The sequence below is a fragment of the Etheostoma spectabile genome, chromosome 17 (genome assembly GCF_008692095.1).
Source record: "Etheostoma spectabile isolate EspeVRDwgs_2016 chromosome 17, UIUC_Espe_1.0, whole genome shotgun sequence".
NCBI classification, from domain to species: Eukaryota; Metazoa; Chordata; class Actinopteri; order Perciformes; family Percidae; genus Etheostoma; species Etheostoma spectabile.
The window spans coordinates 9,658,484-9,685,223 of record NC_045749.1 but is presented as its reverse complement, the minus strand read 5'-3'; the positions used below and the strand labels follow the sequence as shown (position 1 = coordinate 9,685,223).

The window sequence follows — 26,740 nt, the reverse complement described above, 5'->3', positions numbered from 1 at the left end:
GGGGGGGGGGGGGGGGGGGGGGGGGGGGGGGGGTACAAGGAAGAGGGAGCCAGGACTGTGCCGTCTCTCCAGTTTGGTTTGGTCCGAGCACAGAGCCAGCTGGCCTCATTAGGACTTGATGGGAGGCGGGCTGGCATGAGACGTGCACATGCATGCACACATCAACAAATGTAGTGTGAAGCATGGCCTGATGCCCGTGAAAGACCCACACAAAAGTCTTTTTCTTTTTCTTTTTTTATTGAGTGCACTGTGGCTTATGGGCAGAGGAGTATATGATGTGGGAAAACATGATCATTAGTTTATGTCGCGCTTTAAGGTGCTGTCTTTACCTGGCTCACCTGAGCTACTTCAGTGCGCTTGAGTGCTTGTGTGAGGGAAGATCGAACCATGAACAGGGGCAATGAGGGTTGGGGTTGGATGGATTGGAGTGGGTATAAAGGGACGAGAGAATATGATTCATGGTAAGGTGGGTCCATCACGAGAGACGGCCGCTGACCTACAGTCTGAGGGCCATTGGACCGGAACCAAGGCCTTGTTCCGACAGAGCGAGTGTAGCGTGAGCTGTGACGGATGGCGCCGGTCTGTTTGAGAGCCCCTGAGCAGGTGTGTGTCTCGCTCACATCTGCAGGCAAGCACAGTGAACCGAGACCAAATGGCAGACGCACGGGGCCCATCGGGTACCTGTGCACTGAGACACACTAATGATTATGGATGCAGGCCTATTAACGGTCACATCTGTAAGGGAGAACAACAACCAGCGCACTGGGAGTGAGTCAGCAGTTTTTACTCCCCTCTGGAACATAGACATGCTGGTGTCAATGTTGGGATAGAAACTCAAGTCAAAATGCTACCTTATCCTCAGTTCTGGTCCAGCTATAGACCTAGGCTCTGCATCAGAAATGATAAGGCGCTCTGGTCTCCTTGAGGGAAGACTTCAGGAAGTTTGCTTGTTGAACTTGAAAACACATACTTGTTCTGGATTTCAGGACAGAAACTGAAGGACATTTTGAGTCGGAAAAAAAACCTGCTGTTGCAGCTCAACACTAAATTATCTAATGAATTCATCAACTTAAAAACAGCGTTAAATATTAATTCTAAGAGTATAGGTAATAAATTAAATATTACTCATTGACTTATTTAAAAATGCATAATATGATTTGCATAGTTTTATATCCTGATAGGAAATAATAATGGGTAGTTGTCTTGTAGCGTCTTTCATGACGGATGAAGCTTGCGTCTTTTTGTTCCCTCATCATCCCTCTTTCCTACTTGCTTCTCATTAAAGTTTTAACAGAGGCTGTTTTAATTGTCAATCCTTTGACAGGTTGATAAAAGCAACTTGACAATTAAGTTCATTGGCTCTGCTATGCATATTAATTAGGTCTTATTTGGGTTTCTATTGTTATTGGAAGGAGCACTCATGGTGTAGCAAAATGTCATCCATTAACTTCCCTCTTCTCAGAACTTAATGTAATTAAGCTTGCTATTGTATGACTACGAGAGGAGACTCAAGAGAGAGGAATTTTTAGTATTCATTGTATAAATGAGTAATGCCATTCCTGTGACATTGCAACAACGCAATTCCTCCAAAATCAGCCATTCACAACTTTATTGTCTGTAACAAGTGCTGCCTGCTCTTGTTTGGTTAACAGACAAAGGAAGCTTGCTTTCATGTCATTGTGTGTATACACATGTGTACAATACTGCACATGTGTGTTTGTGTGTGTGTGTGTGTGTGTGTGTGTGTGTGTGTGTGTGTGTGTGTGTGCGCACAAGCATCTGTACGTGGGTTTGTTTGTGTAAGTGTGAAGAGAGAGAAGCAAAAGAGGGAGTGCGTGTCAGAGGGGAAAACGAAGCAGGACATAAAAGGTGCAGAGGCTCTGCATTGGTGGGGGGAGGGGGGGGGACGAAGGAGTGGTGGGGTGGGGCAGTTCTAGCAGATTACCCAGTGCACCTTGTCCAACTCTGCAGGCCCACACACTCACATCAAAGTGGTACCCCCTATCTGCCCGAGGCTTAGTCGGCCCCTGTCCACCCCCCATGTCACTCCATACATCCTCCCGTTCATGTTGAATAATTGACAGTTCTGTTTTACATGCTCAGCATTTGCCAGGACATGGAAGTGTGACTCCAAACAGGGCATGACTCTGAGAGGTGCTGTGCGTTGGGTTGACTTCATTATTGTGCCCTACTAATGCTCTGTCCACACCCTGAGCTGAATACCATCAAGCATAATCCATGGAGGAATTGTCTGTTGAAACAGAGAGGTGGTTGTGGTAATAAAGATGGATTTTTGCAGCGTTTTTATCTAAACTTAATTGTCCACGTAGCTTAAACAGTTTCCCTGCCCACATGTGAGTTGACAGAAGGTTTAATTTCTTAGTCAGGTTTATGAAGGGAGCAACAACTCCCTTCATTACAATGAGACTGTTTCAGTTCCTTCTTTGAAGACACTATGTACTGTCTGGTGTGCACTTACATTCTGAATCTGCTGAACTTGTTGGATGTCACTCAAGACCGCCAGAATGGCCGTGCATAGCAAAGGACAATGACTGCCATGGGTATGCAAAGGGGCTAGAGTGTTTGTGCCAGGGCGATCTCTGAAGTCAAATAAGCCATTATCAGTCTGTCAAGCCAGGTCTCATTTGAGGTCTCTTAATAACAGTTAAGCAGTTTGGTGAAGTCTCTATCAATGCCCCAGTAATAGCTTTTTACAACTACTGTAGAGAAATTAGTCAAAGAAACCAAAGTGATAAAGTAACGTTGCAACAAAGTGGTGAGTGTCTCTCATTATAATGCCCTCTTGTACATGCGCTGAAATTAATAATAAATATCGAAAAATGTCTAGAGTTCTGTCTTTGTATCACATAGGTTTGTTATGGCGATTGAACCTTTACTGAAGTAGTGTAGTGTGGTATAGTCCTTAAAGCAAGGGAAGGAAAGGCCTGGCTGTTCATTTGATAGTTTACCTTGACCCCTGAAGTGTGTCGCTCGCACCCTGAGGGCTTGGGCTGGCAAAACCTTTCTCAGTCCCCCCTGGGAATGATAATCTCAACGTGGGCGTTTACTATGGACACCAGACACAACACCATTAGCTACAGCTCCGCTGCTGCTCATTAGGACCCGATCGATATAGGCGGCCACAGAAATCGCCAGTGCTGCGGAACCAGCTATCACTCTTCAGAGTTATTATCGTAAACAGCACTGGCCAAGATTTAGGACAGTAACCCACTTTTTCTGTTTCCATTGGAAATGGAGGGTTGGGAGGGCAATAACTGACTGACGGACTGACTGACTTCTGAGGATATTGTATCACTTGTTCTAAAAACTTTGTGCTCTATGAAGTCATTGCCTTGCAATAAAATTAGAAGCAGTCAGGAAACATTACTGTGTATGCTGCTCTGTTCTCTTGGGTTTATTATGACATGGTCGGAGCAGAAAAACACTGACACAGAGGAAGTTCACTCATTACTGCAGTTATTTGAGCACTGATGTCTCCCTTATTGAGTGTCAAAAACAAATGAGTAGGTTTAAACGCAACTACAACATTTGCTGAGTTTGCAAAGCAACTCTGTACACAACATAAAATGTGTTATAGAAAAAAAAAGTAGAAATCTATGGGGTTAAAATGGGAGCACCTAAATGTAGAATGACCACACTGCTTTTAGAGCACATTAGCGCACCTTGGGACCTGATATCACCATGACAAGATAATTTAATTATTTTCCAATTCTTTGCCTCCAAAACATGAGGTGTGGAGACATAAGTCACAGGAAATTGTAGATGAAAAGACAAAAAAGGGATAGTCCATTGGTTTCTGGCAGGGGAGAGAATAATATTGAGGCAAAATTGTGAAAATAAGAAAAAGGGGAGATGTATTGATTTTTGGTGGAGCCAGGGAAAGAAAAGAGAGGGAATAAAGAAGTGCTCTTTGGCCGATGTGTCCAAATGATGTCTCAGGGGAGGTTCTTAATGGTAGGGGGAGGGGTGCAGGGGGGTTAAGGGGGTGAGGTGGGGGTGACGGGGGCAGGTGCCTACCCTGACTAAGGCATGGAACTGCCCTTAGGCTAGGGCTAATGGTATTGGCTGAGCTTACTTTAAGCAGCTCTTTCCTAATGGCCAACTATGAGTGTGCCACAGGATAGACAGGTATTGATTGGTTCAAATGCTCTTGAGTTGACAAGAACTGAAAGTCCCTCAAGCATATACAATCTTGCAGAAAATTATGTCACACGAAAAGGTGATTAAAAACAGAAGCTTGGGGCAGGCACACTCATTAAAAGTGTATATAATATTTCTCTTGTTGTCCTTGTTTTGCCCGCTCTTCTTTGTGTTTACTCATGATTCTGCCAAAGCCTTTGTCTCTCTGGTGTTTGTTTGTTTTTCCTGTTTTCCTGAGTGAGAAATGTCTGTTTATATGTTGTGAAATTCAACCAGCCTTTAAACCTTATTTTCCATTATAGAGATCTAGCACTGTTGAACCTCCATTGCATCAGTCAAAGTGGTGCACATGCAGTAGTTATGCACTTTATCAGTGATGTAGAATTGTCATTTGAATAGAGTCAAATGGTCTGACTTTTAAAAAAAATGAATACAGGTGTGGTGGTTATATTCGCTTTAAAAAAAGGTGCAGCATATAGTAAACAGAGAACAATGCCATATATTTGCTTTGTTGTCATGCCCCCCTTTCTCATACACACATACAAAAAATGCTGTGTACAAGATTTTCTCTTATTCACATGGGGCGCTTTCTAGACTGCTTGAGGCATCTGCTTTGATTGCATAATTCCCAAGAGGCGAACAACACAAAACAAAAATACTGACTGAATTCAGACTTATAATATACCGAACAAATAACATACCAGCTCCACTCTTCAAAACCATAGTTCTCTAAAGAAAAGGAATTGGAGAGTAAATTCAAAGTTGAAAGCTTAGCTCTTTCGCAGTGAATGCAGGGATGAGGGTGAAAGATGAAACAAACTTTTTCCTGGTTCAAAATGTGCAGCATTACTAAAACAAATAGGCAATAGCATACACATTTACGCGCACTTTAACTTAAGTGTCACATATCAGAGATGCTGTAAACCATTTTTAAGACGTAAATGATGTAGATATTTCAGGAATGACTGGTGAGGAAGCGTTTTAGTAAGCAGGGGTAATACAACAGGTCCCTCACGTCATCCGCTGCTTTGCCAAGTGTAGCATGACAGTTTCCAGCTAAGTTAACAGTGTTGAACAAATGAATGTTAAATGAAATGAATGGTCCTTTTTTCTCAAGAAAACAGAAAAAAAGAGAGAGAAATATTTTCTGCATCCAAATGTTACAGCTGCACTCAAAGCTCACAGTTTTCTTCTCTTTCGATTAAATGCTCTTTCACTGGCTGTTTGTGCTTTACAGTGGAGTGTGCTACATCGCTACTTTCTTCTCTACAGGGGCCCCTGGGCTCCCCAAGCAATAGGAGTAAATTAGAGTGCACCTGTTCCAGCTCCAAGATAAGCCATCTCCAGAGGATTTCCTCTGAGTAAAATGAAGTGAGTGAAGAATAAACAGAATATCACAGCATTACTCCGCCAAGGTGAAGTTGCTGCTGCTCTGGGGACATGGTTCGTTTTGCACAACACCCAGCAAAATATCCTCTATAAACCTCTGGATGTGAGACTGTAGGAATGGTCTCTGCTCACAGCGGAGAGAATAGGAGCTGCACTTTTGTGTTCCAACCGAGGCAGTGAGTCTGCTTCTCGAATGTATCTACTCACAACCTTGACTTGAAATGCTCTTATTTGTGGTCTGGGTTTTGAGGTTTGTTTTCAGCATGTTTTGACTCTGTGTCAACACATCTGCGATAGTCAAACATCAAACCACATTTTCCATTCCTGTACCGTTGCCAAATATTTTCTGAAAGTATCTAATTAAGTCAACTAAGAATATTGTCAGTACATTTCTCCCCTCTTCCCATCAGCTTAGCCACATGAGTTACTCCTTGTATGTTTCCTAGCAGAAATAAAAGATGTAACCCCAGTGTGATGCCCAAAGACCACTGACCGTAGATGTCTGGAATGCAAAATTCACTCAGTTGGTTTACACATAAAAGGCATGGATAATTAGAGGAAAAATGTAATTCATCATACGTTTGATAATCAGTCTGATTTGGTCTTCTATCTGCACCAGAGCATTCAAATAACCCCCCTACTATTAGCACCCCACTCTCCCTCACACCAGTACTCTGTTTTACCCTCTCTTTGTTCCCCTACAACACATTATCATTATTGTAGCTAATTGCATGGTTTGCCTTGAAGTTGTGCTGGAGACTCGTGATCTGGGGTTGAAACGTGGACAGGGATCCAGTCTTCTCCACAGCTTGCTTTACACTGCTAATTGCTGTTACCACAGGAAAAGGCATGCTCCTCGCTGTGGCCAGCCGGACGAGGCTGGAACAGGCATGGGGCGGGCTGGGTGGGGGGATACTATCACACAAGGGTGGTGAGACGTGGGAGGGAGAGCCAAGGGTGGCATAACTGAAGTGGGATTGGTTGACCAGATTGGGGAGGGAAAGGATAGCGGTTGGGGGTAAGCGGGGGGGACGGAACCAGCGTTAGATGTAGGTCAGCGGGAGTGGAGTACCCTAAAGATTACAGTTGGTTAGTACGACCCCTCTCTGACAGGATCTGTGCCCTTACTCCCAGCAGAGGTGGACCATGGCATTTGGGAAACCCAGCTATTAGTGAGGCTAATAAAGCCCGGGCAGAAAGTTTTGAACCGTCAGTAGTCCAGAGACATTGTCCTGCACCAGGTCCAAAGGCTGGATCTTAGGTAATGTAGTCCTAAATGGCTGCAAAGGGTCTTTAAATAATTGTAAATAAGACAGTGAAGCTGTAAAGGGGTGCAAAAGACATCTATAGGCACCCATTTTCATTTTACAGTCTCTCCTAATAATTGTATTTTTATGAGCATATCTTTTTTTATTATCTTTGTTTATTAAACAAGTGTAATGTGAGAGATGAGTTCATCTAACTCTGAAAAATCTGAGATCTGTGCGAGCTCTGATAGTTTCTTAATTCAGATGGGAACGTTAGTTTTACGCCACAGTATCAACTTCCAACTTCAAAATGAGTCACAGCTCCCTGATGGGGGTTTTAGAAAAGGAAATGGAATCACAGACATAACTAGTGACAAAGCCTCTATCACCTCATAGAAGATCTCACTCCATATGTGAGAACTTTGGGTCTAGCCTAGAAAAATAATAAATATCGTCCTCTCATGGCTGGCGCTCGTTTTGTTCAAAAGGTGGTTTCAAGACCAAACAAAGGAAATTGTGTCATTAATGATATATGTTATGAACTAGGCCCTCTTAGAACAGTTTCCTACCAATGCATGGATAAGGGGTTGATCTCTTTCCTAACAAAGGATCTCTAAAATATGAAGTGAAAGCTACCCAAGATGAAGCTGGTAAAGAAACAAGCGAGGAAGAGCCTATTTCCACAACACAAACAGATTTCCTGGCCTTTAGCAGTCTCTTACTGGGATACTTTGAGACATATCCATCAAAACACAGCTGTATTCATTCATATTTCATACCTCCTCCTTCTCCCAGTGCTTTAACACTGTTCTTTGATCAAAGGAGAGAAGTCGGATCACAACAGGAAGATCCCCTGCCAGCCAAAAAAGAGAAGGAAGGCCAATATGCTACTGTACTGTACATGCGACCGTATAGCTTCCTGTACATCAACTTCAGTCACAAAAAAAGAATAAGATATATCAATACCTTGCAAATGCAAACCTAACTAACACTTGAGAAATTCATGAATTTCCACAGTTGAAATGCTCTTGTTTGAATTTTCACATTTCATAATGAGCTTGGTCTCCGGCCATGTTCAGCTCTGCTGCAAAATTGTACAAAATACTTTTTGTTATTAACACAAACTCCATTAATCAGCGTGCAGGAAAGTAACAATTTCTATGCAGAGTTAGAGATGATTGATTGAAGTCTTTGTTAGATTTGGAGGAATAACAGTTTCTGCAAAGTTAAGTGATGGAATTGGTGAGGAACCCGACAGCCAGGAGCAGATTCAAAACCCACAACTCAAGAGTGTCACCATGTGGACACATGTGGATATGACACAACACTGACTGAGCACCGTTGAGAGCTTCACCTCAGAACGCAGCTCAATATTTTCATTTCTTCTCTGACCCCTTCCTTAGTCTTTTTACACAGTTTTTCCCCAATTAAATTCCGTGTCAACTGCTTTACATTAAGCTTTCTGCGTCCCTTCTTACCTTACCTCCGCCATATCAATTCCAAGACATAACACTTCCAAAGAGCCTTTTCAGTAAGGCTCTGGGAGAAAAAGTGTTTGAAGACCTCCCTGACATTTAGACTCTCTATGAAGATGACTTTGCCTTCTACTATAGCCTGCGGGAACATAGTAAGACCCACACTAAACTTCAATTGATATGCAGGGCCAGATTCCTCTAGGGGAAATCATCATTCTGTTCATAATAAGAGCCACAACAAGCACCTGGAAAATGACTTTATTATACACTCCGCTTCAATAAAAGTTTCCTATGACCCATCGGAAACACACACATGGTGCACAGAGCATAATCGCGATGAAATGAAAACTATATTATGCATATGATAGAATGCTTATTTGATGGTGGGCTTTTTCGAGGATGCACATCTGCTCCGGTGTGCTTGATTGGCAGGTGTGTTAATGCAGTGCTGTAGCCTTGGATGGAGGTGCTCTGAGACCCCTTTTTTCCTGAAGTCATTATCCAAATATGTTCTGTTTTTCAAACAAATGAATGGCACAAAAATCAAAGTATCAAAAATGTATTGCCCTTCATAATGGAATTCCCTCTGAGCAAGGACATGTAACAATGGCCCATTCTCAGCTTCCTGTGCTTTCCCTCTCTATATGCCAATGGACGTGACCTCCACAGCTTTAACAATGGGGCATCCAGCAGCATAAGGAGTTGGCTTCTCGCCACGGCCACTACGTGCAGTAAGGTTGCTTTCATCCTTGTTGTTATATTTAAGGATGACATCCTAGCCTGTCGGCCTCTACTATTGTCTTCACCATGATTATTTTCTACTGTCGTTTAGCCCCAGTTGTGGCTCTTTGATGAAAAGGTCGCCACTCAATTGGAAAACAGTCATTTAAATGCGGTGGGTACTATTCACCAGTGTGCATAGGGGAACCAACTCAACTGAGCTGGTTAATCAAAAGTTAATTATATAATTTTCATGCAGATGAGGGAAACATTCAAATGAATCCCAACTCTACAATCATTACAAAAAATAAATAAAGAAATAATTCTAAAATGCTATAAAATGTTCAGGGACCAGGAGGCTGTAAACAATATGAAGTTTAATTTGAGGTAAACAAAGTGAATATTCACCTGGGGGTCTGGGAAGGAGAAAGTGAGGTTAAATCAAATTTGGAAACATAGATACCAGCAGGTTTTGTTGTCCTGATATACGTGCAATTAGGCAGGTCCTTGATGAGGACACTGGGAGGGAGAAAGTTGGCTTTCACAGCAAATGCTTTGGGATTATTTTAAGGGAATTTATGGGATGTTAAGCTTTATCTGTAAACATTAATACTTCTCACACACGTATACCAAATTGAATTAAAACCATATTTTAGGAAATGTTGTAAAAGCATACTTGTCCTTTATAAGGATGCTGCACAAGTAAAAACTCCATAAAGATATGGATAAATCAATTTAAGGAAGTCTTATAGTTGCTTTAGAAGAAAATGCCCTGGACAACATTTCTTTCTGTAACTTTGTCAAGAAAGGTGAAGTAGAATATACTGTAACACTTTAAAAAAAAAAAAGTCTTAGGTCTTTCCTCATCAAAGGAAATGATTGTGTTATGCAAATTACAACCATGAATATTAAAGCAACGATGTGAAGTATCACAAATGAACAAGCATTGTTCTGGAAGTGCAATGGAATGTGGTTTAATTTCTTTTTAATTCTATGTGCTTTTATAATGTTCACCTTTTCCCAGTTGTGCCAGCGGGTTTGGGTTCATTGGCGTGCATTACAACCACGCTCTAACAATGCAGGGCCTCCACGGTGTCAGCACAGTTCATGAATCCTAGCCCCTTATGCACCAGGCGATTAGTATGGTGCTCCGTCTGTGGGGCTTTGCCAGAAAATGAGTTCTCTTTAAAACATATGCCCCCTGCTGATTTCTTTCCTTTCCTGATATGAAATTCCATTTTTTTTAATGAACACCAATTTCCTGTAAGGAGAGAAGGGGGGGAAAAGTTTCATACTCTTTCTGTTTTGGACGGCTGCAGTTATCCTAAATTAGCGGAAAGCCGTTGTGGACATCCCAAGCAGAACATATTTAGTTTCTTTCAGTTTGGGGGGCTAATCAACATTCAGGTACGAACACAACAATCAGCTGGTGTAATTTTCCACATCACATATGCACATGACTGGTGTGGCAGAAAATGAAATTACCAAAACTGTAACAAATTCAATTAAGTCATTGATTTCTAATAAATTGACTTAATCACCAGCTGTTGTCATGCTAAGATTGTTGTGTCATGAGTTTGTCATGCTTGTCGGTCGTGGCTGCTTTAGAAAGGTAATTTAATCTATTTAAAGGCTTTCAAACGGCATTTTAAATTTAAATAGCATCATTTCACCTCTAATCACCAGATGTACCAAGAGAGATTTCAATCTGATAATCTGACTGTACAAAAGACTTGATAATTTCATCAGATTTCAAAAAACTTTATTACAATTTTAACTGGATTTAAATGTTACAGACATACAGTACATGGAATTGATCGGGGAAATAAATGTGATGATTTGTTGAAGTCAGTCTCCTGCACCCAGACGACCAATCACTGTTGTTGATGAAGACGCAAATACAGTCCGTGTTTTTTTTTCTCTTTCTTTTTTGTAGCTCTTCAATTATCAGGGAACCTTCTCTTTCGGTCAGAATGACTGTAATCATCATTGATCTGAAAAGATTGAAATTAAATCTCAGTTAACAGTTTGATCTGCTACTTAAATAATGAATGTAACATTTTTATATATGGTATGATACCAAACAAGTCTGGGCAAATTAGCATTACATCTGCCATCATTAAAAAAGATAAAATTAAGCATTCACATATTCACGCATGCCAGAAGGGAAAAATAAAAACAGTCATTGAGCAGTTTGTATATTGTCATTGCTGCTTTGGAACACAATGGCACACAGTGGAGCAGTGTACATTAATATTGTGCAATTGAAGAAGACATTGGTGATAAATTATGTATAATAAGCACTTACTACATTGTATGGTCTCAGTCTCTCTTGGGTCTGGGCACTTGCCTCTTCGGGAAGAGACACCACTCCTCCTGTACCCATCATCTAAGCACAATAAAAAACTGATTTTAGTCGATGAAACCAAGGTTGATATAAAATCTGAACTAAATAGAATATTTACAGTACTGGAAAAAACAAAATAAAAAAGAATAAAAAAAGACAAACTTAACGGAAGTATTTCTGTTAGATTTGACTTTAGACTCGCCCACATAAAAAAAAGAATCACTCACCCTGATAGTTGCCTCCAACTCCCCCACACTTCTTTTTCCACCTGGTAACCATCCATAGGACCAGTGCTGAGACAGGGTGACCTGGAACACCAACGCCAACACCAACACCTGCATCATCACTCTGCTGCTTGCTTCCATTAGAGCTGCAAAGGAAGCCACATTTGTAGTAATAACAATAATGTCACAGTGTCTTCTCTACCAGCTCCACCGCTCACAGACCAAAGGTTATCAAGCATTGCCCGACATTAGCAAGCATTTTAGATAGTAGTTAATCAGAAGAGCAATTCTAACTTAATGGACATTGAACAAACTTCATTGAGGACATACTCACCTCTGTATTTGCCTTGTTTGCATGTGGTGCATTAGCCAGAAGGGGATTTTTATAGATGTTGTAGAAGACTGCTGTCAGGATTATAATCCCCTCTCTGCAGGTGTGACACATTTACTGACTAATGGAACACAAAATACGACTAATGGAGCTGGCTAAGTGCTCGGATATGCTGGCATCACCATGAGGGCTCAAACTGCATGAAATATATATCAGAAACATGATTGTGTTTGTATCGAATGCATCTGTGTAGGGGTAGACAAAAAGACAACATTAAGATGAAATCTGGCATTCCTCTCCATCTATAATTTATTGGAATCAGCTTTTAGCAAACAAATAGTTCAAATCCATACAGATTCATAAGGCAGAAACATTATTGAAACAAGATGCTTGTGCATCAGCTGCAAGGCCTCACTGCCATTGGCCCTATTTCTCGTTCTCAGCATGACAATCCATTAAAATCAAGTCAATAATGCAGTTAACATTGGCGATGATTAATAACCACAACAAGAATTTATGTACACTAAATAAACAAAATGATCAGTGTGTTATTTATAAACTCATTTTAAGATTTAATGGAAGAACACAGTAGAAAGTTCTTTACCCAAATCTAAGACTTTAATGCTTACTGTTCTACAAAGAAGTACTGTAAGCAGAAGCCTTGCAAAAATATATGCTTTTGATTTTGCAGCAATGTTGGGGTTTCCTTGTTTAAATATGAAACTAAGACTAACTATCACAGTCAAAATATGTCAAAAAGCCTGTGCATGCATATTTCATATTTTGGCTGAGCATTGGTTCTTGATATCTGCTTTTTACTCTCTCAGATAAGATTCAACTGCATCTCTTATCAAGTCTTTCATTAAAACACACATCACGGTGATGTTTTTCTTCTCAATTTCTTACAGTTATTTGCAAAAACTAAAATAATGGTACATTTTGTTATCCTTATAATATTACGAAGTGTCTGCATAAACAATGAACTGATGATACATAAAGGAGATCACCATTTAAAAACATTAGCTATTATATTATACTAAACATAAATCTGGCATCTTATCTGTATTACAATTGTGTCACTTGGTGACAAGTTTTTCATGATTAGAAGAGTCTTCCTAATCAATATGGCACTGCTTTATGCAAACATGCAAGTTTAAAATCAGCTTGGAAATGTATATAAAAAAATGGATGGATGCGATGTTCAGATGTAAAATATTTATAAAACTGATACATTTGGATATGATAATCAAATAGTTTCTGCCTGTTCCAACGTGGGCTAATTGCATTTTGAAGCATCAGGCGCCACTCCATTGCCACAGGGAACACAAGAAAGTTGGTGAAGTTGAAGAAAACTGCAACAGGCAGCAGCTGTTAAGTTATTCCCAGACAGAAGTGAGGTAATTTGCAGCGTCTAACAGAATGAAATGTATCTTGAGTTTTATGTTTTTGTTTGAGCTCAAGGTAGATCAAAAATATTATTCACATATGTCAGACAGGACATAGTGTTAGCATTAATCATTTTACCCTACTTATTAAACATAATGTTTTTCTCCTCAAAGCAATCAAACATGTTCAGAGGGCAGCATTAAATACAAGACTAATGTAAACCACAGGCATTGTGGTGAATAACAAAATAAATTAAGCAGAAATAATAGAGTACTCTTAGGGGTGAATTTCATGTGAGCAATACATACAATATATAAAGATGATTAAATAGATAAAGTTGGAATACAGTCTTTAAATGTTTTTCTTTATTGACCCTGACAATGATGCAACATAAAACTTAACCTATACATATTGAACATCCCAACCAACCTATTAATAAACCACTATAATTTCAATATTTTACATTGGGATACTTGAAGATCAAGAATTCCTGAAAGAGACAGACTCTCCTGGAGTACAGATGTTTTCAATTAATATTACAGTATGTTACAATTATTTCTTTATATGTGTAATCAAGTGCAAAATGTAAAAAGAGCTTGCTGTAGAAAACAGCATTCAGAAAAAAAAATGCATAAGTCTAAACAGCATTATTATTTAAAATTGGCGTAATCTGAGAAAATGTCAACAAAATCCTGAACTACTCGGTAGCAGAAGTCGTATTGTTCCTGGAAGGAAAAGAAGAAAGAAAGGTGTTGGTGTTACTGTGCATATACGTGCAGAAATAGTTCCAAATAACCCAAACATAAATAAACTGACAGATTCTGCACAGCAGGTTTGATATGATCACGTTATCCACCTACCACAGTCTGAACCATGTGTGGTCTCTGCATGCGTAAACTCTTGACTGTCTGAAAAACGTCCAGGAGGCCTTCAGCTTTCACCCTCTCCAGAATGTTACTGAGGGCAATGAAGGTACCGGTGCGACCAGCCCCAGCGCTGAAACACGAAGGACAAAACCATCAGCAACCACATCACGTATTGCACACACTGGACGGCCTTGGAAAATGGTGAGACTTGTTTCAGAAAAACGACTTACGATTTGGAAATACAGCTCAGAACAAGAATATTTTTAATTCTAATTACGTGTCAGTTTCTTAACAACAATCTCAACTCTTGTAACCTTAGCAGCACATCCTTTTTCCATTTGAATGAAAAAGTTTGTAAGGGAAAAGGTGACCTTTTGTGTAATAGTCCTAATAATCATCCTCACTTAAAGCGAGGCTAATCCAAACGCTAACACTAATCAGTTTGGAAGCTCAGTCTTTGACTGAGTCAATGTTTACAATGATGGTGGGATGGAGAGAGAAAGACAGAGAGAGAGACGGGAAGCGAGTGCGAGAGTGATGTGCGATTCGGAAGAGAAGTGTAGAGAGACATTGGGGATTGCAATGGGTTAGCCCCATTTCCCAGGGGCAGAGAAAAAGCTTTAAAAAGCCCTTCTTAGACAAGTGGTGATGAAGGAATAGAAGAGAGTGATGACACCATTTCCTGTCGTTAGCTCATCTTATCAGATTAATCATAGTGGGAGTCAGAAGAGATTTCACTTTGAGAGGTTTTAATTGACTGTGAATCAGTGGATTGGATCAATCCCACAGGGGCATGCTGCTTTAGAATCACTTCACCTGAAGCTAGGTTCTGATCAAAGCTTTCACAGCTAAGTCTTTATAAGGGATCACATAAGTGGTTGATGCATAGAACACCAGGTCTACTGAGGAAAAATGTAGAATTTATTGTACCAGACATTTGTAGGAAAGAAAAATGTATTCAGGAAAATGAAATTCCTTCCAATATATCACTCCGAGATATTCAGGTGATTAGGTGATAAAAGCGCAGTGAAAAGGAAAGAGGGTTGAATTAAAAGCATGAGTAGACAGAAACAGTTTACGATATACTGTATATAATTTCATGTGAAGGTGCACATTATGCTACAGAATTGTCGAACTGAAGTTCCTCACCTGCAGTGCACAATTATGGGACGGTTCCCAGACTGCTGCTGCTGCCGCTGCACAGCGGCAATAATGTCAATCATCCCTCTTCCCTCGGCTGGTATTCCGATCTCAGGCCATCCGTGGAAGTGGAAATGTCGGACGTGTTGTGACTGCTTTTCCTGGAGAGATGGAGAGATTACTCTATTTTAACTTATATTTACTCTTTTAATCTATTTTTATGCACCTACAATTGTTAGATATAACTGCAAAGAAAACCGGTAGGTAAATATGTCAATTTACATTGTCTATTTTATGGCTTCTAAATGTTATAATAAAACATTACGCACTGGTCTGTAGGTGAGAACCATGTCTTTGAGAGTAAAGGTTTCACACTGTGCATCTCCAGTCAGCTCCACAGTATAATCTCCAAATGTTACACTGCCCTCTGATGGCCAATACTGGAAACACTTTTCCTATTTGGAAAGGTCAGATGGAAATACAATTAGGCTTCATATGAGTGATTTATATTCTATTCCTGTTATTGTATTTTCAGTGTGCACCACAAAAACAATATAATGCTATTAAATACATACACAGACTGTCAGGAATAAGAAGTAAGTTAATTATGAACATGTCATAAGGGAATGAAAAAGATTGTTTAAATGTGCATCTCCTGCGCTCCGGCACTTTTGCAAGAGCACTGTACTGTACCTGCTCCCTCTCTTTGAGTTCGGTGAGCGTAACGATTGAATGACACCTCCACTCCCACACCATCCTCCAGAAGTCCTCCACTGTGTGAGACAGTGGGCCCTGGGTTGCGATAAAATAGTCCTTCTGCCTGTAGCCCTGGAGGGCAGATCATCCGGTAAACAACACTTGAGAGTGCGGCAAACATACTATTTTGTATTGTTTGTAAAAGAAACAATGAGCTTTATATATACTTCTATGGGAAATCTATACAGGAGGTCGTGAGGGAGTGCTTACATCAATAAAGGAGGCATTGATGTAGTCGGTGAACTCCTGTCCTCTTTTTACTGAGAGTATTACTCGGTTGAAATCATCTGCAAAAGAAAAAAGGGAAACTGAAACTTTCCACAAGTGATTCCTAATGAAACAAAAGTTTGAAAAGGCTGATGGAAAAAAAACACCTAAGTAAAACTGTAGCTCTGTTATTAAGGCCAAACACGCAGAGCCTATATCAATTTTCACTGTAAAAAATTGTACACAGGCTTTCCGTTCCAACTCTACTCCCAACTTTAATACAAGCCCTATTTAAATGCCATTGATCACACAGAAATGAACTGATTAGCCTGATATCTGTGTACGCCATCTATAAAATCAGCAGCAGTGTGATACTTTGATGTTACTTGGTGATGCATTATGAAAGTGTTGGGAGTATCAGAGTATTCCTTACACGGAATGATCTGAAGCACACGGTTCTTCTTCATGTTGGCAGGAAGGTTCCCAGTTCTCATGTTCTCTTTCATTATGCGGACATTGGTCAGCTTCTGATGAGAGAAAATGAGTGAATTGACATCATCGAAAACTTTGTGGGGTAGTACAACGCTTATAAACATGGTGAGACAGACACTATTTTAAAAAATGCAAAAAAGCAGAAGAAGAAAAACATTTCTTATTTGTAGAGAACAAGATTAGAGGAAGAAGAAGAAGGAGAAAAGGAATAAGAAGAACAAGAAGAAGAACAAGAAGAAGAACAAGAACAAGAAGAAGAAGAACAAGAAGAAGAAATATGGAAAATTCCATTAACTGTGTATGGAGCTGTGAGGGTCTCTGCAGCAAAAATGAGAATTTTTCACTAAGCTATAGCAAATCCTGTGTGGCAGATGGGGGTGCCTTATAAAGTTGTAGTTGATTCAAAGCATTGCTATTTATGTTACTACTGCCAAAAGTGGCACCCTGGGCATGTTTTCCATGATAATACACCCATACAGGACGCAGGGTCATAAGGGGCAATTCATTACTGACTAAAATGTTTAAGAGTGAGCTTCTTTGTTCCTACCCTGAACTCCTCCTCCAGGCCCAGCCTGTCGTTGGGAGCCCTGGTGTTGCGAAGCCTCTGCAGATGGCCCTCCAGAGAACACACATCCAGCTCTGTGTCTCCATACAAATAGTACTCTAACAGAGCCTGGTAGATGAAGGAGTATTGCATCTAAGGGGGAAAACAGCGTAAGTGAAGGAGACAAAAAAGTAGAAGTAGCAAAGTATTTCCTTCCTATTTTTGTGTATCACAGACGTGGTTGTTTTCCACGTCCTTGCTTGTTTATGCCACGATTGGAGCAGCAAGTTAAGCTGTCAGTCCCAGGTACAACAGGTCGGAGAGGGTCAACACTTACATCTGTCTGGATGAGCTGACAGCGCTGTTCTCGTATTCTGCTCACAGAGCCAAAGACATCCACCCTCTGTTCCATGTGCATCATGTCTATCATGCTGTCAATGACAATGAATGTCCCAGTCCTTCCCACCCCGGCACTGTGGAAACACAAAACAAAAAGAAGACACAAGGTCTACAAAGTGCATCTATTAAAAAATGTGTTGGATAAGAACTCTACACCGCATTGTATCACTACAGTACTAGTCTATATTGACGACGATTCGATTAGGTGATTGCTCCTTCATTTTTTGCCTGATATCCCTTACTTTCCGCTTTCTTAGTGTTGACATTCTAAACTCCGGTCGATTTATGAGGACTATGGTTAACTGCTCCTTAGATCTTTGCACGGTTAATCCAGAAAGCTAGCTAGATATGTTGAACCTGAGTTTACTCTTGCACGACTAGAACAACTTTTGAGCGAGCACATTTCACCAAAACGTGTTCTTTCCGGGGGCTATTTTGCAGAGGCACTGTTATTACATCCAGCAATTTGCACCGGCCAAGACCACTGTGATTGGTATAAAGAAATGCCAATAAACCAGAGCACATTTTTCTCCTATCCTGGAGTGATGTGAGGACTAGCCAGACCTTCCTACGCAGTGCTGTGGATTCAGGTCTGAAAGTGAGACTAATACAGTACAAATGGAACCACAGCAATAGAAGAATAAAGTTTTTTCTCACACAATACAGAATTTTGCATTCTCGTTATATATTGCCATGCTATCCCATGCTATCGTAAATAAGATGTCAGTTATGGAGAGCCTCAAGCATGTGTAAAAGTGCTTCACCTGTGAAGCCCAAACACACTCCTAATAGATTTACAAGGGTCATTTTAGCAGACAGCACCACTGGGAGCACAGAGCTGGGATTCCACAACGGGGTGTTGAAGCCTCCTCAATGGGCCCCATTCAAGAACAACAGTCCCTCTCCCTGAGCACCTGTTGCAGCAGTTGCTACAAAAGGCTGCCGATTTCTTTGGTGAGGCTATCCACTGACTGGCCTGACTGTTGGACACACATACTGTATGCACATACAATATTTATTGATGCTTCACATTTTACCTACAATAGAGTTCACCTCTAACCTTATTAAACCCTACATTAGAAAATTATAGATAAGTTTACCTCTAACTTCTAACTCCACACAAAAAGAAAATCTTCTCACAGATGTAGGCTACTGCTAAACATGTTGATTTTTATTCAGATACCCCTTTTTTGTTTTTTTGAAGAATTATTGCAAAACAGGAAATTAATCATTCAAAAAGTGTTGCGAAGTGAATCAACTCTATGACTGACTCTATTTATGTATATCTTGTCTTCTGGCTTCCTTTATACTATACATTTTACCTGCAGTGCACAACAATGGGTCCAGCATACGATGGATTGACAGCCTTGACCTTCTTGAGGAATTTCAGCATGCCAATGGGCGAGAATGGCACCCCGAAGTCTGGCCAGCTGGTGAAGTGGAGCTGTGTGACCAGGCGCGGAGCTCGGGGACCATCACTGCCCTGCTGTGAAGCACACACAAAGTTTATATCTGTCCATGAATAATGTTCACTATGCAGACACAAATCTTTCAACTAAACAGTTACCTACTGAAAAAGTAACCTCAAATTAACTGTATCATTTGCAAAAAGAATTGTCATTTTGCTACTTGTGACAGAATATAATTATGAAACGTGTACTGGTTTGCCGCTGCCTCACTCTCGTGTCTCATGAGAACATAATTTCATTCTCTTGAACACTTGGTTGCTCTGTGTTCAGAGCGTTGAGTGTAAAAGCAAAGTCAGCTTGTACTGCAGCACAGTCACAGTTTTCACAGAGTCAGAGAGGATATCTGCACATCTCTGGCTTCAAATGAAAAGGGAACAAAGGGAATTTTGCAATCTGAAGACTTTGCGGTACTCTACTATGTAGAAATACAAATACTGTATGTGTATGAAGCTGTAAATATGAGACATTTGAATAGTTTACTGCATGCTAAACACACCTACATATTGATAATGTCATGCTTTGTCTATGTATGTATAGCCTTTAATATTCCTTAATATGTTTCCACACTGGTTTTCATTTATTTATTAAATTTAGCATCTTATTATAGTTTACTAAAATGTCTCCATGGGGAACATTTATTTTTTACACCATCTTAAAGCAGCTTAGTTTAATGTTTAATTTTAAATAGCTATTATGGTTATAGAATTTTATAGCAATTAAGATGTACTGTATATTAAGAAAAATGTTGAAAAAGCACACACTTGTTTTTATAGCATGTGTTTGTCTAACTAAAAGCATCAATAATCTTAATCTTATATTGTTTCCTTATTCCTGCTGTACAGTTTAATAACATATTTGCTGTCAAGTCAGTCAGTTGTCTTTACTTTAAAAATACCTCCCTTATTAATATCATTGACATGCTGATAGGTAGATCCACATTTTTACTTACATATTGAACGCAAAACTTTCTAATGGTATAGTCCACCAGTACAGTGAAGTCCTCCATTGCCACCCTGATGTTCCCGTACATCCAGCAGCCTTTTTCTGGCCAATACTGATAACATTTATCCTGCTCAGAGACAATAAAGAAGTTATTCTTCTTGAACTAGAAGACAAATTCACATCTATAAAGAACACACAACGGTATTATCTTTGCAACTTACATATCAAATGCTCGTAGAGCAGCAGCTGTTTTGTATTTCATGTGTGCACGTATAGAAACGTGTATTTGATGCCTTTATTTCACAATCCAATCCAAAGGCAATTACTGGGACTTTGTGCGACTCTGTCAGTCAATAAGATATTCACAGTGACGTTTCAACTCATTAACTAGATTCTTAGACTAATTATCATGAAGCCTCTTAGGATCTTATCAACAATTATTCCGTCATTGATCCCCATCGCCTCTATCCTGCCCTATCAAACCTGCAGTTGAGCTCTCAATTGATCATTCCTTTGAGGCAAAATTTAATGCGATGCTAAGTAATCTGGTGGGTCACACTTTGTAAAGATTCTCAGTTGGGAAAAGGGGTCAAAGAAATTATGCCTATGACTTTGGGTCATGAGACTACAAAAGGGTTTTGCTAATGGCGCATTTGAGGCATATAGAGTGTATAGTTTCTTTGTATAACAGAGACAAATACTTTGACAAACCTCTTTCCTTTCTTTTAGATTTGTCAGCATTACTATAGTTGCTGTTTTCTGTTCCCAAACCATCCGCCAGAAGTCGGCCACTGTCTCAAGCTTTGGGCCTGAAGCAGAATCAAGAAAAGTATAAAAGATTCAGTGCAAATGGTCATACAGTCAACAGCAAAATTACTAAAAAAAACTAAACCAAGCTAAAATACACATTCACCTTGAGCTGCAATGAATTTGTTCTTCTCTTTAAAACCCTGTGTGAAAAAACACCCTGTATTTATAATTTGTTAGCGTCCTATAATCGGAATTAACAGCTTAATTGCAACAAAGACTTACATCTATGTAAGATGCATTTATGTAGTCGGAACATGGATGTCCATCTAGGTGACTTAAAAACACTCTTGAGTGATCATCTGTGAAAGAGAGAAGAAAAAAAAGCCTGCAAATAAAATTGGTTCTTATTTTCTATTCGGCACACGTCACCTTTCCTTACGGTTTAGAGATCAATAAAACTGCAAGTCTAAAGGTTACATTAATATTGTTAGCTGCAGAATATAGATCCTCACTCACAGGGCAAAATGTTTGGGTATCTGTTTTTCTCTCTGTTGTGCTCTCTGCTCGCCTCCTCAAAGGACCCATGGTGGTAGTAACAAGGCAGCGACTATAAAAAAAAAACAACCCCCAAATTCTCATGAGACTAAAATAAAGCCACAGGTACACAGCATAACATGTTATTACTATTTTCTGTACTTGTTCTATGCTTGCAGGACAAAGACCTTAGTCAAGTCCAAACTGCAGAGCATATCCACACCTCACATATTTGTGCTTACGTTAAACTCCTCTCTGAAGAGCTTTCCGTCGTCTGCAGAGCGTATCCGGTACTCCTCCTCCAGCGAGTCCAGAGGGATGGGGAAGTACCTCTTGGATGGCGAGGGAGATCTGGGGAGGAGGACCACTGTCTGCTCTCCTGGGTTTAAAAGAATATTTGGCGGTCATACTGCTAATGGTTCCCAAAAGAGAACATTACAAGCTCTCATAGCACCTGCAAAAACAAGCCTGATGGCCATTAAGATTTCCTACTTTTGTGGGTACATGACAGAAATGATTTCTTGAGTCATAAACATGTTGCTGCTGCACAGAACAGTCTTAACTCAGAATGTGGCCTTTCCTTTAATTTACTTGAAGTGAAAATGTATATGGCTCCCTACGTGCTAGGAAAGCGAAGAGCCCTCCAAAACCTTTCCAGCTACCTCGGACTTTAGATCGTGAAATTTTCCTAGTCTATAAAGAATGTAAGCCTGCACTTAACATGAAAAAGAAATAAAAAGTAAAAGGCTGTATTATATTTTCATGCACTGGTGGTTATATTGAGTAGAGCACAACGGTACCTTGTTCCTCCAAAAAGCCATTTGGAATCTTTTTATCCACCGAGGTAACAAGAGCTTTCCTGTGGTTTTTGAACCTACAGTAATGACAGAGGGAGAGGCAGAGAAAGCAAAATCTTCAGAGGAACTAAAGGGCAGATATCTGTATTAAGAAACCAAAAATAAGCTAACCCTGATGTCCACGGCAGAGCTGTAAAACACATAAGGTAAGCACACAACAAATACCAAAACCAATATCAACCATCTAAGAGAGGCAAAGCTGTTCCTCCTCATGGCGTCCTCAGAAAAAGAAGGTCTGAGCTGGCTGGTCAGTGAATGAATGTCTATGACCTGACCTGACCCGACCTAGTTTTTGTTTGCTGTCTTACTTAAGATGCAGCTGTTTACCCATAAGCCAATGCTCACCGCCTGTTTCAAAACTACCCCCACCCAGATGCCCTGACCCGACACACTCACTCTCATGCTAAAAGGGAGGGAGAGAGCAAGAGAGAGGGAGGAAAAAGAACGCAGACCTTCACTCATAGACAAATAGAGTAAGTTGTGAACGTGTGTGTGTGTGTGCAGGTTTACTCACCTCAGACAGTAGATTGTCAGCAGGACAACGATGATAAGAAGCAGAGATATGACCAGTGTTGAGGGCAGCACATGAGCACCCTGATGGGTGGGGGTTTCTGTAAAGAACACACCGTGATCATAATAGTTCTAATCCCAAAATAGATTGAACAAATTGATATTGAAAAAAAAATAGTTTAATGTTTTGGGAAACACACAGCTGCTTTTCATCTACTTCTTTGCAAGAAAGCAAATACCATACATGTATTATCCAAAATGTAAACTATTTCCTTAAAGCAAGACTATGCAACTTTTGCTGAGTGATAACCACTCACTGATGGAATAATGGGAAATGGTCAAATGTAGTGTAACATCAGCACAAGTAGAAGAAGAGTCACAAAGTCAGGGAACTGACTTCATAACATCAGTTGTAAAGTAATATCTGTCAGACCAAGCAAGGCTGTAGCAGCTGAATCCCTGAGTGCATTAAAGTGAGTTAGGGTGTGATTTATTGCTAATAAATTCAACTTATATATATATTATACATCTAGAGGGGTTTATCCTAATAAAAACAAATGTCGTGAAGTATGCAGAAAAAAAAGTATTTAATTTTTCAAAAGTTGCATTGTCTCACTCTAACATCTTATCCTGTCCATATGTTGTTTAATTGCTCTTAAGTCATCTCAACAATTACCTGCAGTTTGGTTCTCATGTGAGGAATTATTCACTGCATTAGAGATCCCAATCAAAAACAACACCATTGTCACTGTGGAGAATGCAAAACAAAAAAGACCAGTTATTTAAAACAAGAAAAACAGATTAAACCCTGTTTCACCCCTACAATGACCACTAGAAGGCGCCATATCAATATGAAAATGCATCCGCAGCCTGGTGAAGCATGCAAAGGGCAAAAAGGAGAGCTCAGCTTTGATGGGGCTTGAGAGTGATGTCTGTCTCTCTGCAGAGCAGTTAAAGTCCTTGTGGGAAATCTGCTTGCAGTCTTGTCCTGCCAGGCTGACTTGAAAGAGCAGCAGCATATCAAATAACCTAATATTCAGACATCAAACCAGAGAGGAGGCTTTAACCCTCAGGTGACAGTAACCGCATCCCCTGTGGACCCTGTGGATTTGACACTTGAGTTGAGCTCAATGAAGTTATTTGGTAGAAGCCATCTCATTTTGCTGTGTTGTCTTTGATGTACAGCACTGTGCAGCCTAGCAAAGCATCCTGCACAGTGACAATAATACATGCACACTGTTGTATGTAGTAGATGTTTTTAAATACAGTGGACATACTGTAAGTGTGATTCCCCCCCAGAGGAATAATGATATCAATAAACAGCTTTTCAGAGTGTAAAAAATAGCATTCGTATATTGGTTACACTATGTTGTTTTCTTCTGTCACGTTAGCATCCCCCCCCCCCTATTTCCCTTGCTCTACAGTGAACCATCATTTTATTCTAAACCACATTCTCACTTCTCCTTTTTACATTATTGCTGGAAGCTATTTGGTGATTTATTTGGGGCACAGTTACGCAAGTCTCTTTCCAAAACGAAAAGGATATGTCAAGTTCCTCACAACTACACCAAAATTAAATCAATCCTGACACATTATCCTTGGGTCTTATTATCTCCAAAAATGTAGAAGCCAATTTCTCCAAACTTGGGTCTATTTTCCTCTTTTCCACCCTGTTTTCCAAATGAGAGGGTAAGAAATCACAGAATAAATTGGGCTAACGGGGCAAATCTGCCTAAATGACTTTGATGAAATAAATGAGAAAAGCAAGAATTGAGTGTCCTAATTTATTCTCTGTTCCAAGTCCCTTTCTCGTTATAGAGGTCACAAGACTGGATGGAATAATTCATTGTGTCAATTTAGTTCTTCTTGAAATGGGTCATCTAGGGGCCTAATTTGTGATGTTTGAGAGAATGTCTTGCAAATGACCCTAGGGGGCTTCATATAACAATATCTCCCAAAGCTTTTGCAGAAAACGAAGCCACATAATAATGCTCTAACAATGTGCTCAAAATAAAATTTATGTTGAGACTTTTTATTATTATTATGGGCTCTGTGTTTTGCACATTATACAGTCTCTCTGCAGTAATACAGTACAACACCCGGGATGCTGACATGCATGCACACATGCACATTTGCACACGGTGTAATCAGCGTGGCACCAGCTGAACACAATTCCTTTTATTTATTTCATGTTCACAGTGCCGTCAGATGTCTATTTTATACCTTAATAATCATGAAATTCCCCTTTATACCAATTTAATATACCAAAATCCTAACTGTGTGCAACACGCACACACGAGCAAACACACACACACACACGCGCAAACACACACACACACACACACACAGCCTTATCTCACATCACATGTGCATGCCCACAGCCAAAGGCTATGTGTTGCATATGTGCCGCATTATGTTGGATGAGACACTTCTCTCCCCAGTGTTAACAAGCTGACAGTGTTGGCACCTGCTTCCCACTTTAACCCACTGGGCAAGTCACATTCACTCACACAGACCCATCCTACAGCTCTATCCTGCAAGGCATGCTGTACGTATGGGTCACTGCACAGGTCGCTGCATATCTTTCATCTCCTGGCAGCAACAGTATACAGAATACAGCATATAGCCAGGAAATGAAAAAACAGAAGGGACCAGTAAAAACATGTCAAATTCACATCACCTTAAGTGAATTGACAAAATGACACAATTCTCAGAAACAGAATTGAGTGCTATGTAATGATACAGTATGTGTTGCAGTGTGGCCCTCTGAACAACAGAGGGATTTGATACAATTGAACACAACCTGAGAGCATGATAAGTGGAGGAAGAAATAAAAGACATCTTATTGCATGAGAAGGAACTGTACTGCAACCATTACTACGTTGTCACTTATTATTTCTTTTATGGAATGCACTTATTGTAAGTCAATTTATACAAAAAACATTGGCCAAATAAGTACAATGTAATTTTTCAAAAGTGTTAACTACACATTTTACTTCCTTTTCAGACCAAAGGGAAAAAGAGTTTTTGTGGGGCTGACAAAAGCAGTAATAAAGAGTACTTCTTGTCTTAAGCGCAGAGGGGCTAAAATTGTTTGTGTTGTTGTGAGAAAACAGCAAAGTCATAGTTACTCTGACAGGACTTAAACTGTTATCTCTTATTAAAATGTAATTTCTGTGATAATATAGGTCATATATTTCATTTTTCGCAATATCTGCATTTATCTTAATGAAACTTGCTATGACTCATTATGACACATTATGCATTATGGTAATGCCATTTACTAAACACTACTATGCATCATAATTAGCATATGACATCATCTGACCCTTAATTGAAAGGGGATTTGCTGGAGAGGCCTTATCAAACAGGGAAAACCAATGTTTTGGTATAATTGGCCTCGCCATCCCCACCAGCTATTTATTCATCGGTTTCATAAACTTTCTGGAATTCTGTAATTATTATATATTATTCATTTCACATAATAGACTGTATATTAAGATGGATCACGTGTCTTGACTTTTTTCCACTGTACAAAAGTAGTGGCGCAGTAGTGTTCTGATGGTGGAGCAGCATACACCCACCCGACCAATTGCCAGTAGGTCACAGCTGTCAATCATGATGTTTGCATGTAGCATGAGGGGGCGATCAAGATGTTTTGGCTTTTTTGTCTGTTTATTGAAATACTAAAAACAAGATGATAACTTCAATCTTCTGCACCTGCTTGGCATAAATTAAATTATATTGCATCACTTAAATTGGGAGGGCAGAAGCAAATCATCCCACCCTGCATGATACAATGTTAACACTCAGAATGAATTACATGCGGGTTGAATCTTGAAGGTAGTGTTAATATTTTGAGCATGAATATGTATTATTCAACACCGATCTGCCTTGCATTTGTGCTTTAGTGCCGAGATGAAGATCAGCACTTAAAGGTGCTCTAAGTGGTGTTGGATGACGTTACTTCTTGTTGACGTTCAAAGTGTTTTCA

The 26,740-nt window shown here is 39.9% G+C and overlaps 2 protein-coding genes across 4 annotated transcripts in view; both read right to left on the bottom strand.

Moving 5' to 3' along the window:
• Positions 1–10,769: 10,769 nt before the first annotated feature.
• On the bottom strand, positions 10,770–12,104 carry gnrh3 (gonadotropin-releasing hormone 3). Its single transcript, XM_032541607.1, has 4 exons — positions 11,898–12,104; positions 11,567–11,709; positions 11,301–11,381; positions 10,770–10,986 (listed from the first exon to the last, which is right to left on the bottom strand). Exons 2-4 carry the CDS (start codon positions 11,702–11,704, stop codon positions 10,933–10,935), a joined length of 273 nt encoding a protein of 90 aa, XP_032397498.1. The 5' UTR covers positions 11,705–11,709; positions 11,898–12,104; the 3' UTR covers positions 10,770–10,932.
• Positions 12,105–12,178: 74 nt separating this feature from the next.
• LOC116705425 (receptor-type tyrosine-protein phosphatase epsilon) overlaps positions 12,179–26,740 on the bottom strand; it is a 24,230-nt gene continuing 9,668 nt past the window's right edge. The window contains exons 3-21 of one of the 3 annotated variants that reach the window (XM_032541605.1): positions 23,423–23,494; positions 22,751–22,847; positions 22,180–22,253; positions 21,622–21,758; positions 21,362–21,452; positions 21,128–21,204; positions 21,009–21,045; positions 20,807–20,904; positions 20,103–20,222; positions 19,007–19,170; positions 17,623–17,758; positions 17,289–17,438; positions 16,683–16,773; positions 16,253–16,329; positions 15,980–16,114; positions 15,616–15,741; positions 15,296–15,447; positions 14,141–14,276; positions 12,179–14,005 (exon numbers count right to left, since the gene is read on the bottom strand). In XM_032541605.1, coding sequence (XP_032397496.1) covers positions 13,931–14,005; positions 14,141–14,276; positions 15,296–15,447; positions 15,616–15,741; positions 15,980–16,114; positions 16,253–16,329; positions 16,683–16,773; positions 17,289–17,438; positions 17,623–17,758; positions 19,007–19,170; positions 20,103–20,222; positions 20,807–20,904; positions 21,009–21,045; positions 21,128–21,204; positions 21,362–21,452; positions 21,622–21,758; positions 22,180–22,253; positions 22,751–22,847; positions 23,423–23,489 — 2,040 coding nt within the window. In that variant the 5' untranslated portion in view covers positions 23,490–23,494 and the 3' untranslated portion in view covers positions 12,179–13,930. Of the gene's footprint in view, positions 14,006–14,140; positions 14,277–15,295; positions 15,448–15,615; positions 15,742–15,979; positions 16,115–16,252; positions 16,330–16,682; positions 16,777–17,288; positions 17,439–17,622; positions 17,759–19,006; positions 19,171–20,102; positions 20,223–20,806; positions 20,905–21,008; positions 21,046–21,127; positions 21,205–21,361; positions 21,453–21,621; positions 21,759–22,179; positions 22,254–22,417; positions 22,502–22,750; positions 22,848–23,422; positions 23,495–26,740 lie in introns of those variants that run through there. The other 2 variants (XM_032541603.1, XM_032541606.1) reach the window with 2 other exon arrangements.

Excerpts from the sequence above, each read along its gene's own strand:
- gnrh3 (XM_032541607.1), bottom strand. The coding sequence starts at position 11,704 with ATGGAAGCAAGCAGCAGAGTGATGATGCAGGTGTTGGTGTTGGCGTTG. Across the intron at positions 11,382-11,566 it reads AGTTGGAGGCAACTATCAGG|ATGATGGGTACAGGAGGAGT; the intron begins GTGAGTGATTCT and ends TATTGTGCTTAG. Across the intron at positions 10,987-11,300 it reads GACTGAGACCATACAATGTA|ATCAATGATGATTACAGTCA; the intron begins GTAAGTGCTTAT and ends CAATCTTTTCAG.